Source organism: Lethenteron reissneri, chromosome 8 (genome assembly GCF_015708825.2).
Source record: "Lethenteron reissneri isolate LAM-NWPU_2019-01 chromosome 8, ASM1570882v1, whole genome shotgun sequence".
In the NCBI taxonomy this organism is placed as follows: domain Eukaryota; kingdom Metazoa; phylum Chordata; class Hyperoartia; order Petromyzontiformes; family Petromyzontidae; genus Lethenteron; species Lethenteron reissneri.
In genome coordinates, this window is record NC_083786.1 from 331,303 (window position 1) to 346,174 (window position 14,872).

Genomic DNA, 14,872 nt, shown 5'->3' on the forward strand with positions numbered 1-14,872 from the left:
CGCTCTCCCCTCACCATCCCCTCGCTCTCCCCTCGCTCTCCCCTCACCATCCCCTCGCTCTCCCCTCACCATCCCCTCGCTCTCCTCCCGCTCTCCCCTCACCATCCCCTCGCTCTCCTCTCGCTCTCCCCTCACCATCCCCTCGCTCTCCCCTCGCTCTCCCCTCACCATCCCCTCGCTCTCCCCTCACCATCCCCTCGCTCTCCTCCCGCTCTCCCCTCGCTCTCCCCTCGCTCTCCTCTCGCTCTCCCCTCGCTCTCCCCTCACCATCCCCTCGCTCTCCCCTCACCATCCCCTCGCTCTCCCCTCACCATCCCCTCGCTCTCCTCTCGCTCTCCCCTCACCATCCCCTCGCTCTCCCCTCACCATCCCCTCGCTCTCCCCTCGCTCTCCTCCCGCTCTCCCCTCACCATCCCCTCGCTCTCCCCTCGCTCTCCCCTCACCATCCCCTCGCTCTCCCCTCACCATCCCCTCGCTCTCCCCTCACCATCCCCTCGCTCTCCCCTCACCATCCCCTCGCTCTCCCCTCACCATCCCCTCGCTCTTCTCCCGCTCTCCTCTCGCTCTCCCCTCACCATCCCCTCTTCTCCCGCTCTCCCCTCGCTCTCCTCTTGCTCTCCCCTCACCATCCACCCGCCATCCTCTCGCTCTCCTGCTGCCATCTCCTCGCTCTCCCCGATGCCTGCCTCGCGGTCCCTGCCCGCGTGGGGCCCGCGCCCCCTGCTGCTGCTGCTGCCCTTGCTGCTGCTGCTGCTGAGCCCGTGGGTGTCGCGGCCCGCCAGCTGCTACTTCATGGAGGAGCGGCTCGCGGGCGAGGGCCCCTCGCGGAGCCCCACGGTCACCGTGGCGCTGCTGGCGCGCAACGCGGCCCACTCGCTGCCGTACGCGCTGCTTGGCATCGAGAGGATGGCGCACCCGCGGGACCGCACGGCGCTCTGGTGGGAGCCCCCCTCACCCACTCCCATTCACTCTCATGCACTCACCCACTCCCATTCACTCTCATGCACTCACCCACTCCCATTCACTCTCATGCACTCACCCACTCATTCACTCTCACCCTCACCCACTCCCATTCACTCTCATGCACTCACCCACTCCCATTCACTCTCATGCACTCACCCACTCATTCACTCTCACCCTCACCCACTCCCATTCACTCTCATGCACTCACCCACTCTCATTCACTCTCATGCACTCACCCACTCCCATTCACTCTCATGCACTCACCCACTCATTCACTCTCACCCTCACCCACTCCCATTCACTCTCATGCACTCACCCACTCTCATTCACTCTCATGCACTCACCCACTCCCATTCACTCTCATGCACTCACCCACTCATTCACTCTCACCCTCACCCACTCCCATTCACTCTCATGCACTCACCCACTCCCATTCACTCTCATGCACTCACCCACTCATTCACTCTCATGCACTCACCCACTCTCATTCACTCTCATGCACTCACCCACTCCCATTCACTCTCACCCTCACCCACTCTCATTCACTCTCATGCACTCACCCACTCCCATTCACTCTCATGCACTCACCCACTCTCATTCACTCTCATGCACTCACCCACTCCCATTCACTCTCATGCACTCACCCACTCATTCACTCTCACCCACTCTCATTCACTCTCATGCACTCACCCACTCCCATTCACTCTCATGCACTCACCCACTCATTCACTCTCATGCACTCACCCACTCCCATTCACTCTCATGCACTCACCCACTCTCATTCACTCTCATGCACTCACCCACTCCCATTCACTCTCATGCACTCACCCACTCCCATTCACTCTCACCCACTCTCATTCACTCTCATGCACTCACCCACTCCCATTCACTCTCATGCACTCACCCACTCCCATTCACCCTCATGCACTCACCCACTCTAATTTACTCTCATGCACTCACCCACTCATTCACTCTCACCCTCACCCACTCATTCACTCTCACCCTCACCCACTCTCATTCACTCTCATGCACTCACCCACTCATTCACTCTCATGCACTCACCCACTCTAATTTACTCTCATGCACTCACCCACTCATTCACTCTCACCCTCACCCACTCATTCACCCTCACCCTCACCCACTCTCATTCACTCTCATGCACTCACCCACTCTCATTTACTCTCATGCACTCACCCACTCATTCACTCTCACCCTCACCCACTCCCATTCACTCTCATGCACTCACCCACTCCCATTCACTCTCATGCACTCACCCACTCATTCACTCTCACCCTCACCCACTCCCATTCACTCTCATGCACTCACCCACTCTCATTCACTCTCATGCACTCACCCACTCCCATTCACTCTCATGCACTCACCCACTCATTCACTCTCACCCTCACCCACTCCCATTCACTCTCATGCACTCACCCACTCTCATTCACTCTCATGCACTCACCCACTCCCATTCACTCTCATGCACTCACCCACTCATTCACTCTCACCCTCACCCACTCCCATTCACTCTCATGCACTCACCCACTCCCATTCACTCTCATGCACTCACCCACTCATTCACTCTCATGCACTCACCCACTCTCATTCACTCTCATGCACTCACCCACTCCCATTCACTCTCACCCTCACCCACTCTCATTCACTCTCATGCACTCACCCACTCCCATTCACTCTCATGCACTCACCCACTCTCATTCACTCTCATGCACTCACCCACTCCCATTCACTCTCATGCACTCACCCACTCATTCACTCTCACCCACTCTCATTCACTCTCATGCACTCACCCACTCCCATTCACTCTCATGCACTCACCCACTCATTCACTCTCATGCACTCACCCACTCCCATTCACTCTCATGCACTCACCCACTCTCATTCACTCTCATGCACTCACCCACTCCCATTCACTCTCATGCACTCACCCACTCCCATTCACTCTCACCCACTCTCATTCACTCTCATGCACTCACCCACTCCCATTCACTCTCATGCACTCACCCACTCCCATTCACCCTCATGCACTCACCCACTCTAATTTACTCTCATGCACTCACCCACTCATTCACTCTCACCCTCACCCACTCATTCACTCTCACCCTCACCCACTCTCATTCACTCTCATGCACTCACCCACTCATTCACTCTCATGCACTCACCCACTCTAATTTACTCTCATGCACTCACCCACTCATTCACTCTCACCCTCACCCACTCATTCACCCTCACCCTCACCCACTCTCATTCACTCTCATGCACTCACCCACTCTCATTTACTCTCATGCACTCACCCACTCATTCACTCTCACTCTCACCCACTCTCATTCACTCTCACCCTCACCCACTCTCATTCACTCTCATGCACTCACCCACTCTCATTCACTCTCATGCACTCACCCACTCTCATTCACTCTCACCCTCACCCACTCTCACCCTCACCCACTCTCATTCACTCTCATGCACTCACCCACTCTCATTCACTCCCATGCACTCACCCACTCTCATTCACTCTCATGCACTCACCCACTCTCATTCACTCTCATGCACTCACCCACTCTCATTCACTCTCACCCTCACCCACTCTCATTCACTCTCATGCACTCACCCACTCTCATTCACTCTCATGCACTCACCCACTCTCATTCACTCTCATGCACTCACCCACTCTCATTCACTCTCACCCTCACCCACTCTCATTCACTCTCATGCACTCACCCACTCTCATTCACTCTCACCCTCACCCACTCTCATTCACTCTCACCCTCACCCACTCTCATTCACTCTCATGCACTCACCCACTCATTCACTCTCACCCTCACCCTCTCCCATTCACTCTCATGCACTCACCCACTCCCATTCACTCTCATGCACTCACCCACTCCCATTCACTCTCATGCACTCACCCACTCCCATTCACTCTCACCCTCACCCACTCCCATTCACTCTCACCCACTCTCATTCACTCTCATGCACTCACCCACTCCCATTCACTCTCATGCACTCACCCACTCCCATTCACTCATGCACTCACCCACTCCCATTCACTCATGCACTCACCCACTCATTCACTCTCACCCTCACCCACTCCCATTCACTCTCACCCACTCTCATTCACTCTCATGCACTCACCCACTCCCATTCACTCTCATGCACTCACCCACTCATTCACTCTCACCCTCACCCACTCCCATTCACTCTCATGCACTCACCCACTCTCATTCACTCTCATGCACTCACCCACTCCCATTCACTCTCATGCACTCACCCACTCATTCACTCTCACCCACTCCCATTCACTCTCATGCACTCACCCACTCTCATTCACTCTCATGCACTCACCCACTCCCATTCACTCTCATGCACTCACCAACTCATTCACTCTCACCCTCACCCACTCTCATTCACTCTCATGCACTCACCCACTCATTCACTCTCATGCACTCACCCACTCCCATTCACTCTCATGCACTCACCCACTCATTCACTCTCACCCTCACCCACTCCCATTCACTCTCATGCACTCACCCACTCTCATTCACTCTCATGCACTCACCCACTCCCATTCACTCTCATGCACTCACCCACTCATTCACTCTCACCCTCACCCACTCCCATTCACTCTCATGCACTCACCCACTCTCATTCACTCTCATGCACTCACCCACTCCCATTCACTCTCATGCACTCACCCACTCATTCACTCTCACCCACTCTCATTCACTCTCATGCACTCACCCACTCCCATTCACTCTCATGCACTCACCCACTCATTCACTCTCATGCACTCACCCACTCATTCACTCTCATGCACTCACCCACTCATTCACTCTCATGCACTCACCCACTCTCATTCACTCTCATGCACTCACCCACTCCCATTCACTCTCACCCTCACCCACTCTCATTCACTCTCATGCACTCACCCACTCCCATTCACTCTCATGCACTCACCCACTCCCATTCACCCTCATGCACTCACCCACTTTAATTTACTCTCATGCACTCACCCACTCATTCACTCTCACCCTCACCCACTCATTCACTCTCACCCTCACCCACTCTCATTCACTCTCATGCACTCACCCACTCATTCACTCTCATGCACTCACCCACTCTAATTTACTCTCATGCACTCACCCACTCATTCACTCTCACCCTCACCCACTCTCATTCACTCTCATGCACTCACCCACTCTCATTTACTCTCATGCACTCACCCACTCATTCACTCTCACCCTCACCCACTCTCATTCACTCTCACCCTCACCCACTCTCATTCACTCTCATGCACTCACCCACTCACCCACTCTCATTCACTCTCATGCACTCACCCACTCTCATTCACTCTCACCCTCACCCACTCTCACCCTCACCCACTCTCATTCACTCTCATGCACTCACCCACTCTCATTCACTCTCATGCACTCACCCACTCTCATTCACTCTCATGCACTCACCCACTCTCATTCACTCTCACCCTCACCCACTCTCATTCACTCTCACCCTCACCCACTCTCATTCACTCTCATGCACTCACCCACTCTCATTCACTCTCATGCACTCACCCACTCTCATTCACTCTCATTCACCCTCACCCACTCTCATTCACTCTCACCCTCACCCACTCTCATTCACTCTCATGCACTCACCCACTCTCATTCACTCTCACCCACTCTCATTCACTCTCATGCACTCACCCACTCTCATTCACTCTCATGCACTCACCCACTCTCATGCACTCTCATGCACTCACCCACTCTCATTCACTCTCGCACTAACCCACTCTCATTCACTCTCACCCTCACCCACTCTCATTCACTCTCATGCACTCACCCCCTCTCATTCACTCTCATGCACTCACCCACTCTCATTCACTCTCATGCACTCACCCACTCTCATTCACTCTCACCCTCACCCACTCTCATTCACTCTCATGCACTCACCCACTCTCATTCACTCTCACCCTCACCCACTCTCATTCACTCTCATGCACTCACCCACTCTCATTCACTCTCATGCACTCTCACCTACTCTCATTCACTCACCCACTCTCATTCACTCTCACCTACTATCATTCTCTCTCACCTACTATCATTCTCTCTCACCCACTCTCATTCACTCTCATGCACTCACCCACTCTCATTTACTCTCACCCACTCATTCTCTCTCACCTACTCTCATTCACTCTCACATGCACTCTCATTCACTCTCATTCACACTCGCACTCTCCATTCACCCTCACTCTCAGTGACCTCTCAAATCCTCACTAATTTCTGGTGACATTCTTCCCACGCAAGGCTCACACAACCTGTTTCATCACTTGGCTCACGTCACCACAATCATCACCACCGTTAACCACCACCCTCATCACTACCACCACCCTCATCATTACCAGCACCACCCTCATCATTACCACCATTAACCATGACCCATATCACCACCACCCTCATAACCACCACCATCAACCACCACCCTCATCACCACCACCATCAACCACCACACTCATCACCACCACCACCACCCTCATCACCATCATCACCAGCACCACCACACTATCTGCTGCCATTATCTGCTGAACACTCCCCGCGAAGCCTCGACCTGCCACTCTCTCGACCTCTCTCGACTCTGTAACCCCGTGAGCAACGAGGACAGCTGACATCACTCACAGTGACGAGCTAATGCACTTTGTTTAGCTTTGAAATGTGAGTCCCTTATAACGCAAGGTAATTAAAACAAAATTACCTTGGTAAAACAAAATACTGGAATTATCAATGAACCAACCTGCGTATAAATCAATAGAGTGCGGTCAGAGCAAAAGGGATTTTCTCCTTCTGTAATGAGCATTCGGGCATTGCTGCCCATCTCCAGTTTTCAGTCCTCAGTACTGAGTCCGCGATGTAAATTCCACATTCCTAGATGAGTGGGGGCGAGTCTCGCTGCAGGACAACCACTGGTGACTTCCCCAACAGAGCGGTACCCATTGTATCGACCCCCGGAGGCATAATGGGCTGAGTCAACACCCTCCTCCACCCCAGTGAGGACTCGAACTTGCGAGTCGCTCGCACTACCGCCGGGCCACAACGTAGGCGTCTCCAAGAGCAGCCCATCCAAGAGCTCCGTCACACTTGTAATGAACAAACCTTCCCTCTCTTATTGCGTGGCCTACACGAAACAGAACGCAGCTCGCTCACTGCTGCCGAGCCATGGACGAGAGAGGAGGGTGCACGCTTAGATCAAGGGGAGAGGCGACCTCATCTGTGCGCTAGTGCTGAACAATCACCCGCTGTGCCACCCGCCTCTTCGTGCCACTTTGACATCAACTTCCATCTCTGCCAATACCTGAAGCCCAGTGTTCTTCTCTCATTTTCAGGGTGGGGGGTGGGAACTTTTGCTGAAAAGACATCGTCAGTGTGTGAGGGCCGTCACACGTGAAACCATTGTTGTGTTTGAAAGCAGCACAATGATGATGATTATGGGGGATGTTTTCACTATTTGTGTATTGTTTTAACTATTTGTGTATTGTCGGGGGCGGCACATCAGCGGCCGCACGAGAAGGCTACCAGGGCCCGCTAGTGGCCCGCGGTGTGGCCTGGAAATGAACTACTGCAATATTCCCCTCACTGATGAACCCCATGCCCTTAGTAATCAAAACCATATTGTTAGATGTGAAGTGTTCTTGAAGACGCGTGGACAACGGGGTAAGGCACACGTATTTATTTGCACAATGTCTTTACAATACTGGAGGGATGTATCGGCCCCCTCACCCGTACAACTGGGAATTCACCCCTAGCTAGCCTTCCTAGCCGAGTCCTCCGCTAACGGGCTAGGGGAGGCTGTCTGGCCCGACACTGGTCAGTCGGGCTACGGTACCCGGAATCCCAGAGGTCTGACTCTGGTTCCGGGACCACGCCACTGGCTCCAGCCTGCACTGCCCTTACAAGGGCGGCGTCCCAGGGGGAGTCCAGGGCCTATCTGGCCGGTCTTCTCTCTTCCCTTAACTACACTAAGACTGAGCCCCGAGCTCTCTGGCTCAACCCTTTTTATACCCCCCTAGAGGATCGAAACCCCCCTCACGCCGTCCAGTACGGACGTCGTTGCGGGCACCACCCCGTGTGCTCACGGAGTCCCCGCCCACTGTGTTTGTTATCCGTTAGCCCCTATGCAAACAGCCCTACACAAACAGCCCCTCTGTAACAGCCCTACAGATGCACCCATAAATGTTGGGTTAATTTTGTTCGTGAGTGGATGCTGGGGGAAGGCACGTGTGTCTTATAACGAGAACAATACGGTGCAATGGGGACCGTCCGTCTGTCTTCCACAAAATGGTTTTGAACGCGCTGCTTTACATTGAGAGAGATGTCTTCCAGAAGGTGACCGAATGACTGGTGCGGTGTCGTCTGTCGTGTAAAGGTGTCATCAGGATAGTTTTCATTACCACGTCTTGAAGTACCACTTTAATCAACTTGCTGTTTCCTGTAAATCCTTAATAGTTAACACATGCACTTCTACTGAAGCGTTTTCAAATACTGGATCATCTCTACGATGGTTACTGTGACACGGGTAGACGGACGGGCAGGAGCTAATGCATTCATGCCTTCAACCTGAGTTCGGTAAGCCTTAACAAGGAATAGCAGCGGTGAGAGATTCCTGTTGCACGTCGGAACGTCTGTGGTGATCTAGCAGAGCGCTGTACTTGCCATGTGGGCGTTTAACACGAAACGTGCCCTTGAGCAGCGCCTACGAGGGGCCATCACGCACAAAGCTTCAACAGTGACACGCTGAATGTAGGTCTGCGGAACATACTTTGGTCTACGCCAACGTAAGGGAGGGAATGCATCTGCCATGAGCACAGAACCATGAAATCGGCTCGTGTGTAGGAGCGTGATGGATTGCTGCATCGCGAGAGAAGGCGATGGCCTGGGAAGGGACTTAAACTATCTATGAAACTCAAACTATAAACCGCTTTTATTTGATCAGGTAAGGCCCACTGAGCTATACAGACCTGGCCACAAATTACATGAACTCCCATCTCTTCCAATACCTTAACCCAGTGTTCTTCACTAATTTTCAGAGTGGAGGCCACTTTCGCCGATAAGACATCAGTGTGAGGATCGCCACCCATTTGAAACCATTGGGGATTTGACAGCACGATGATGATGGGGGGTGTTTTCACCATTTGTGTATTGTCGGGGGCTGCACATCAGGAGCGGCACGAAAGGCCACCAGGGGCCGCCAGTGGCCCGCGGGCCTTGCAATGAAGAACACTGTCCTACACAGTTCTATCCCTTAACCTGTCTCATCCCCAGGAAATGTTTACAGCATGTTCAACGTTGAGCACAACTCCTCCTGTCTCTTATAATAATCACTGGAAGATAATCGCGTTCCTGAAGTGTTTCATTCTTCTTTTCCATGCATTGATGGACAGTGGAATCGGCAGATAACAGGATGGATTGCCGATTGATTGGTTCCCATGAATAACAGGAGTTACCGATAAGATAGCGAGGGTCGTGTTTACCGTTATTTGTGAAAGCAGTTTCCCTCCTTCCAGCGATCAGACCGCTCCCAATCATCGTAGAGCCATGTGTGGTGTGCACAAGCACACACGTGGCAATGTTTCTGCTTGGAAGTCTTCCAGAGGCAGCGCTGTAAGATCTGGTGTCCACCGTGCCTGTCCTGCACATGCTGGCTCTGCAGTATGGTGGCCATTATTTTGTAATATTAATAACACGATGTAATACAATTTTTTGTTCCTGGGTAGTAAGCTATTTCCTAATGGCTTATGCCTCAATAGTACAGAAAATGGCTATTATTCCCCAGAAACTTTGCTTTTGTGACCAGGACAGTGATATTTTGAAATGTACCTATTTTCAATGAGAAAACGGGCGAATGTGTCTTTTCGTTCACATAAAGTTAGAAAAAAATAACATATGAATCAAAATTAACATGTATTTATACTAAAGTAATACAAAAAAGACTACATAAGATTTAGACACTAAGGCGCACTACCACAGGCGGGACTGGCGACAGCAGACGGAGTTCTCTGTGGGGAGGAACACCGTGAAGTGGTAGCCACGGGTGGACCCCCAGAAGGGGTCTGAAGACTCGGTGAGGCCTGCTTGGGGAAACAAACGTAAATGAAAAAAAAATAACTAGAGTAGTTCACCAGACTTGCTTCGAGCTGGCCTGACCCAGCTGATGAAACACTGAATGTCGAAACCTGTCCAGAGTTTTCTTATCTTGAACCAATGCTGCTGGTACTGTGCACTCCCAGAAGGAGGCTGTGTGGCTGATGGGATGTGTAAACAACGCTTGTATAGGGGACAGATGTGTATCCGCAGGAGGCGTACTGTCTGCTCGTTAACACTCTGCGAAGGCCCGCAAGGGATTCTCGCTCGCCTGTTGAGCCAGGGTGCGTGGTCTCCACCCTTGCAGGATCGCCACTGACCACAACGTGGACAACACGACGGCCATGCTGGAGGAGTGGCTGTCGGCCGTGGGCCACACATACCACCACGTGGCGTGGACGCACAAGGACCAGCCCAGGTGCGTGCATGCGTGCGTGCGCGCGGGAGAGACGAGTGATTGAGGTCTCTGCTCACCCAGACTTGACCCCTAGCTGGGCAGTGGTGATTCCACTGCACGCGGCCTGTCGGCCAAGTGCATTGTAGGCAGCAGAGGGTTGCTGCATCGCTGCACAGATGCTGAAAGACTCCCTTCCTGTGTGCATTGAAGAGATACCATACTCTGACTCGGTCCCATCTGTTCCATCTGTATGAAATTTAGTGTTTCTCCCTTGCACGCGTGGGTTTTCTCTGGGCGCTCCGGTTTTGTCTCGCATGTAAGCACTCGTTACTTGCACCGATGAAGACAATTGTTGGCGCCGGCTCACAGCGTTGCTGCTGCTTTCCTGCTCGTCTGTGGTTCCTTCTCGCTCCTGAGTCGTTCTGTCTCATTCTTTGAGTGTACATTGCAAGTTGACGTAATTATTGCCCGTAAAATAATAAATAATTCCATCACAGAATGATTCACAATTCCGGTCATTCCATTGGTTGCCGATTGATCGTTCTCACGACTCGAATAGTGCCCCGATTGCCAATTCTAATAAAAACCCATTTTGGCTGACTGGTTGAGAATTCTAATGATGTTGGCGGCGGTGGTTAGCGTCTGGTGTGTTGATGTTGGCACGTGCCCCCAGGTTTTACGCAGACGAGATCGGCCCGCGGCACTGGCCATCCTCGCGCTACGACCACGTCATGCGGCTACGGCAAACAGCGCTGATGCACGCCCGCAATCGCTGGTCCGACTTCATCTTTGTGAGTGCCCCCCCCCTCCCCCGTATCACGGGCGGCTTCTACCATGTGTAGACACGGTCGCCCACGCTCAACCGGGCCTTGATAAGTACAGGACTAGGACAGTGAGCGGTGCGTAGTCCACGCTTGATGAAGCCTTGTCGTGTGTGGCTTTCCGTAGGGCTGTGTACAGCAAAGACAAAAGGTCTCCCATGCAGTATGGCCTTCAACAGACTGTCTGGGAAAGTGCTGTTAGCGAGCATCTATGATAGTTCTGCACCTCCGTTTAGCACGGTTGGCTACGTACGATGCAAAATAAGTTTAACATACGTATATACAAAGCTGGTACGGCATATGAGGGGGTGAGGGCCAGCACCACGCCCGGCCACCTTCGTCTCCTCGATGCTAATGTTTTTACACACTGCACCAGGCACTTGTTTAAGGAAGGTTGAGTTGACCTAAGGGAGGCCCAGAACAAGTTCAAGTATTTGCTGCCACTGTGATTGATCGTGAGTGGGGATTGAACTCAGTGCAGTGCAGCGCCACGCAACCTGTGCTGTCACGTGCCACACTGATTTCTGCGTGAATTAATTGATTCAGATTTTTTTTTATTTGCCCTGGTGGACTTGCGTTTTACGACCATTCAGCACGTGCGTGCATTGCTTCTGCATGTGAGCGCAAGCCATTGTTCGTGTTTACGTTGGTGGCTTTCTGCGCAGAGTTTAGAAAGGTCGTAAACTTTGCCTGTATTTGTTTGCAAAGTGTACAGCTGTGCAATTCGACTGTGTATACGCACTGTTCAGCAGTCATACACGCACGGCTGTCTGCAAACCTCAGAATATTTGCTCCTCAGTAACTCACTGCATGAAGTAACATGTGAACATATTGGTGGGACGTCGGTGGTGGTGCACAGAATAAAAAAAAGCACATTAATCGCAATAATGATTTATTTTCCCATAATTAACAACCCCGGTCTGAAAATCTTGCGGGGTGGTGGTGCGTCAAAATCAGTTGTTGTGATGTCGAAGCAGTCGGAAGATTAATGTTTACATGAGCGGCTGAACACGAAGCGTCACATTCTATTGGCGTTTAGCAGCACCCAGCCTGATGATGATTTGCTGGTAATCTAGGATTGAAGCTTTCGTGACTGCAGAAATTATACTCATTGTTTTTTTCGGTATGTATCTCTACGTGTTGCGATTTTGCTTAGTTTTTGTTTACCATGTCGTTTTTGTCGTCGTTTCTGTTTTACCATGTTCTTCCTTATGTTTTGTTGCTTTCGCTTCGCCCCTCCCCTCCCCCCACCGCTACACCCAATATAAGTCTCTGTACGTTATTCATCCAGGCGTCTTTCTGTGTGTGCCTCTGCATGTATGTATGTCTCTTAGTGTGGTGTTGCTCTGGTTGTCCCTCTGAGCTGCCCAAAAATATCTTTCCCTGTGTGTCTTCTCTGTATATGTACCTCGTGTCTGTTCACGAGTCATTGTCCTCTGTTTTACGTTGGCATGTTCAGCCCAGATGATGAACACGAGAGATTTAGCAGTCTTTTGAAATACATGGTCAACCAGATTGGTGTCTAACTGTGTTGTTGGCCGACTGGTTTGCATCACATTATGTTTCTAAGGTCTGTTGAGTTTCTCGTCTCCCATCTTCTTGTTGCATTTGCTTCCGTGCAGTTTGCCGTTCTCTATGTACTATGTACGTGGTGTCCCCCTGTGTGTTCCCTCGCTATATGTTTCACCCCATTTCCACCTGATGATGAGCGCTTGTGTTGCCTTCAAAACGTCGTGATTTATTTTAATTTAATTTATTTAAATGCTATTTTATTTCTACATATGTGACTTTAACGAAAAAACAATGAGACAGTTGGCTGCTCCGTGTTCCAAAGGCAGATTTGACCCATCGTGCCCTAGACTTGGCCAGACGGTTCCTCAATTCATTTCCAGAATAATTTATTGGCGGACGGTGGCATCAAAAGATGATGACTCGTCGTGTCACCGCATGTTCGAAAGGCAAAGCCGCTACTGAATCTAAGGCAACTTCTGATGGAGAGTCCTGCAGCTCACTTAAGGGCAACAGTGACATTGTGAGGCTGTTAAAGGTGGCCGTGTATAGTGCTGGCCACCCACCCCCTCGTGTGCCGTGCCAGCCTTCATAGGTGCTCGCTAACAGCACTTTCCCCAAAAGGGTATTAAGGCTATATGGGGGATATTTGTATTTATATTGTCGCGAGGCTGTACGAGTCGCGTTGCTGTTGCCCGTGCGTCCCGTACATGTGCGCGTAGTTTGTGGATGCAGACAACGTGATCGTGGACTCGCAAATCATCTCCTTCCTGATCAGCCAGAACCGCACGATCGTTGCCCCCATGATGGAGTCTCGGTCTGCCTACTCCAACTTCTGGTGTGGCATCACTACCCAGGTAGCACACACACACATCCGCGGGCTTGCGTACATGCGCACACGCACACACACCCCTGGGGGCGGGCACAGTGACGTGGCCCCATTGGTAGCGCGTTCGCCGCTTTGTTGCAGAGGTTCGCAGTTCGAATCCGGCAGGCTGCTCTGGTTAATACCATGAGTGCATTGAATTATGACATACCATGCGCCCTCTGCTTCACCGTGGACTTGGAAGGTCTGGTGAGGTCATTCGAAATGAGTAGCCTATTATGTGCCGGTGTCATGGTCCACATGTGCCAAATTATTATTTTTTCTACCAGGAAATCACTCAATTGGGATTGCACAGAGAAATGTCGCCCCTACTGTGGAACCACTGCAGACTGTCTGTGAAACAGCTCCTTCCTTTGTGATAGCTTCGCGCTTTGAGAATGTCTTGGAATGCCAAATGGACTAAATTATTTTGACATTAAGACAAAGAGCCCCCTATATAGCCTACTAGCAGAAGTACCCGGCGTTGCCCGGGTGAAAAATATATTTCTTAATAACCTTACATATATACACAGATACTAAGGTATTGTCAAAGCCCGGTGGGCTTTGACAATACCTTTCACCATTCACAACTCGCCCTCACCACTCATCCTCACCACTCACCACTCCCACTCACTACTCACCATTCACCCTCACAACTCACCAATCTCCCTCACCAATCTCCCTCACCACTCACCCTCACCACTCACCGTCACCACTCACCAATCACCAAACACCCTCACCACTAATCCTCACCACTCACTCTCACCATTGACCCTGACCATTCAGCCTCACCACTCACCACTCACTCTCACCATTCACCCTGGCCATTCAGCCTCACCACTCACCCTCACCACTCACCCTCTGCCTCACCACTCACGCTTACCACTCACCCTCACCACCACCACTCACCCTCACCACTCACGCTCACCACTCACTCTCTCCCTCTCCACACACCCTCACTACACACTAATCACCCTCACCACTCATCCTCACCACTCACCATCACCATAAACCCTAACCAATCACCCTCACCACTCACCCTTACTACTCACCACTCAACGTCACCACTCTTCGTCACCACTCACCCATCACCATCACCACTCACCCTCACTACTCACCATCACCACTCACCCTCACCACTCACCCTCACCACCACCAATCACCCCTCACC

At 51.9% G+C, this 14,872-nt stretch overlaps 1 protein-coding gene across 1 annotated transcript in view; it reads left to right on the forward strand.

The window, feature by feature from the left end:
- Positions 1–494: 494 nt before the first annotated feature.
- The window catches only part of LOC133359401 (procollagen galactosyltransferase 1-like), a 34,367-nt gene continuing 19,989 nt past the window's right edge, over positions 495–14,872 (forward strand). Inside the window, exons 1-4 of the mRNA XM_061577814.1 lie at positions 495–938; positions 10,417–10,527; positions 11,180–11,297; positions 13,559–13,693. Of these exons, the coding sequence (XP_061433798.1) occupies positions 679–938; positions 10,417–10,527; positions 11,180–11,297; positions 13,559–13,693 (624 nt within the window). The 5' untranslated portion in view covers positions 495–678. The remainder of the gene's footprint in view (positions 939–10,416; positions 10,528–11,179; positions 11,298–13,558; positions 13,694–14,872) is intronic.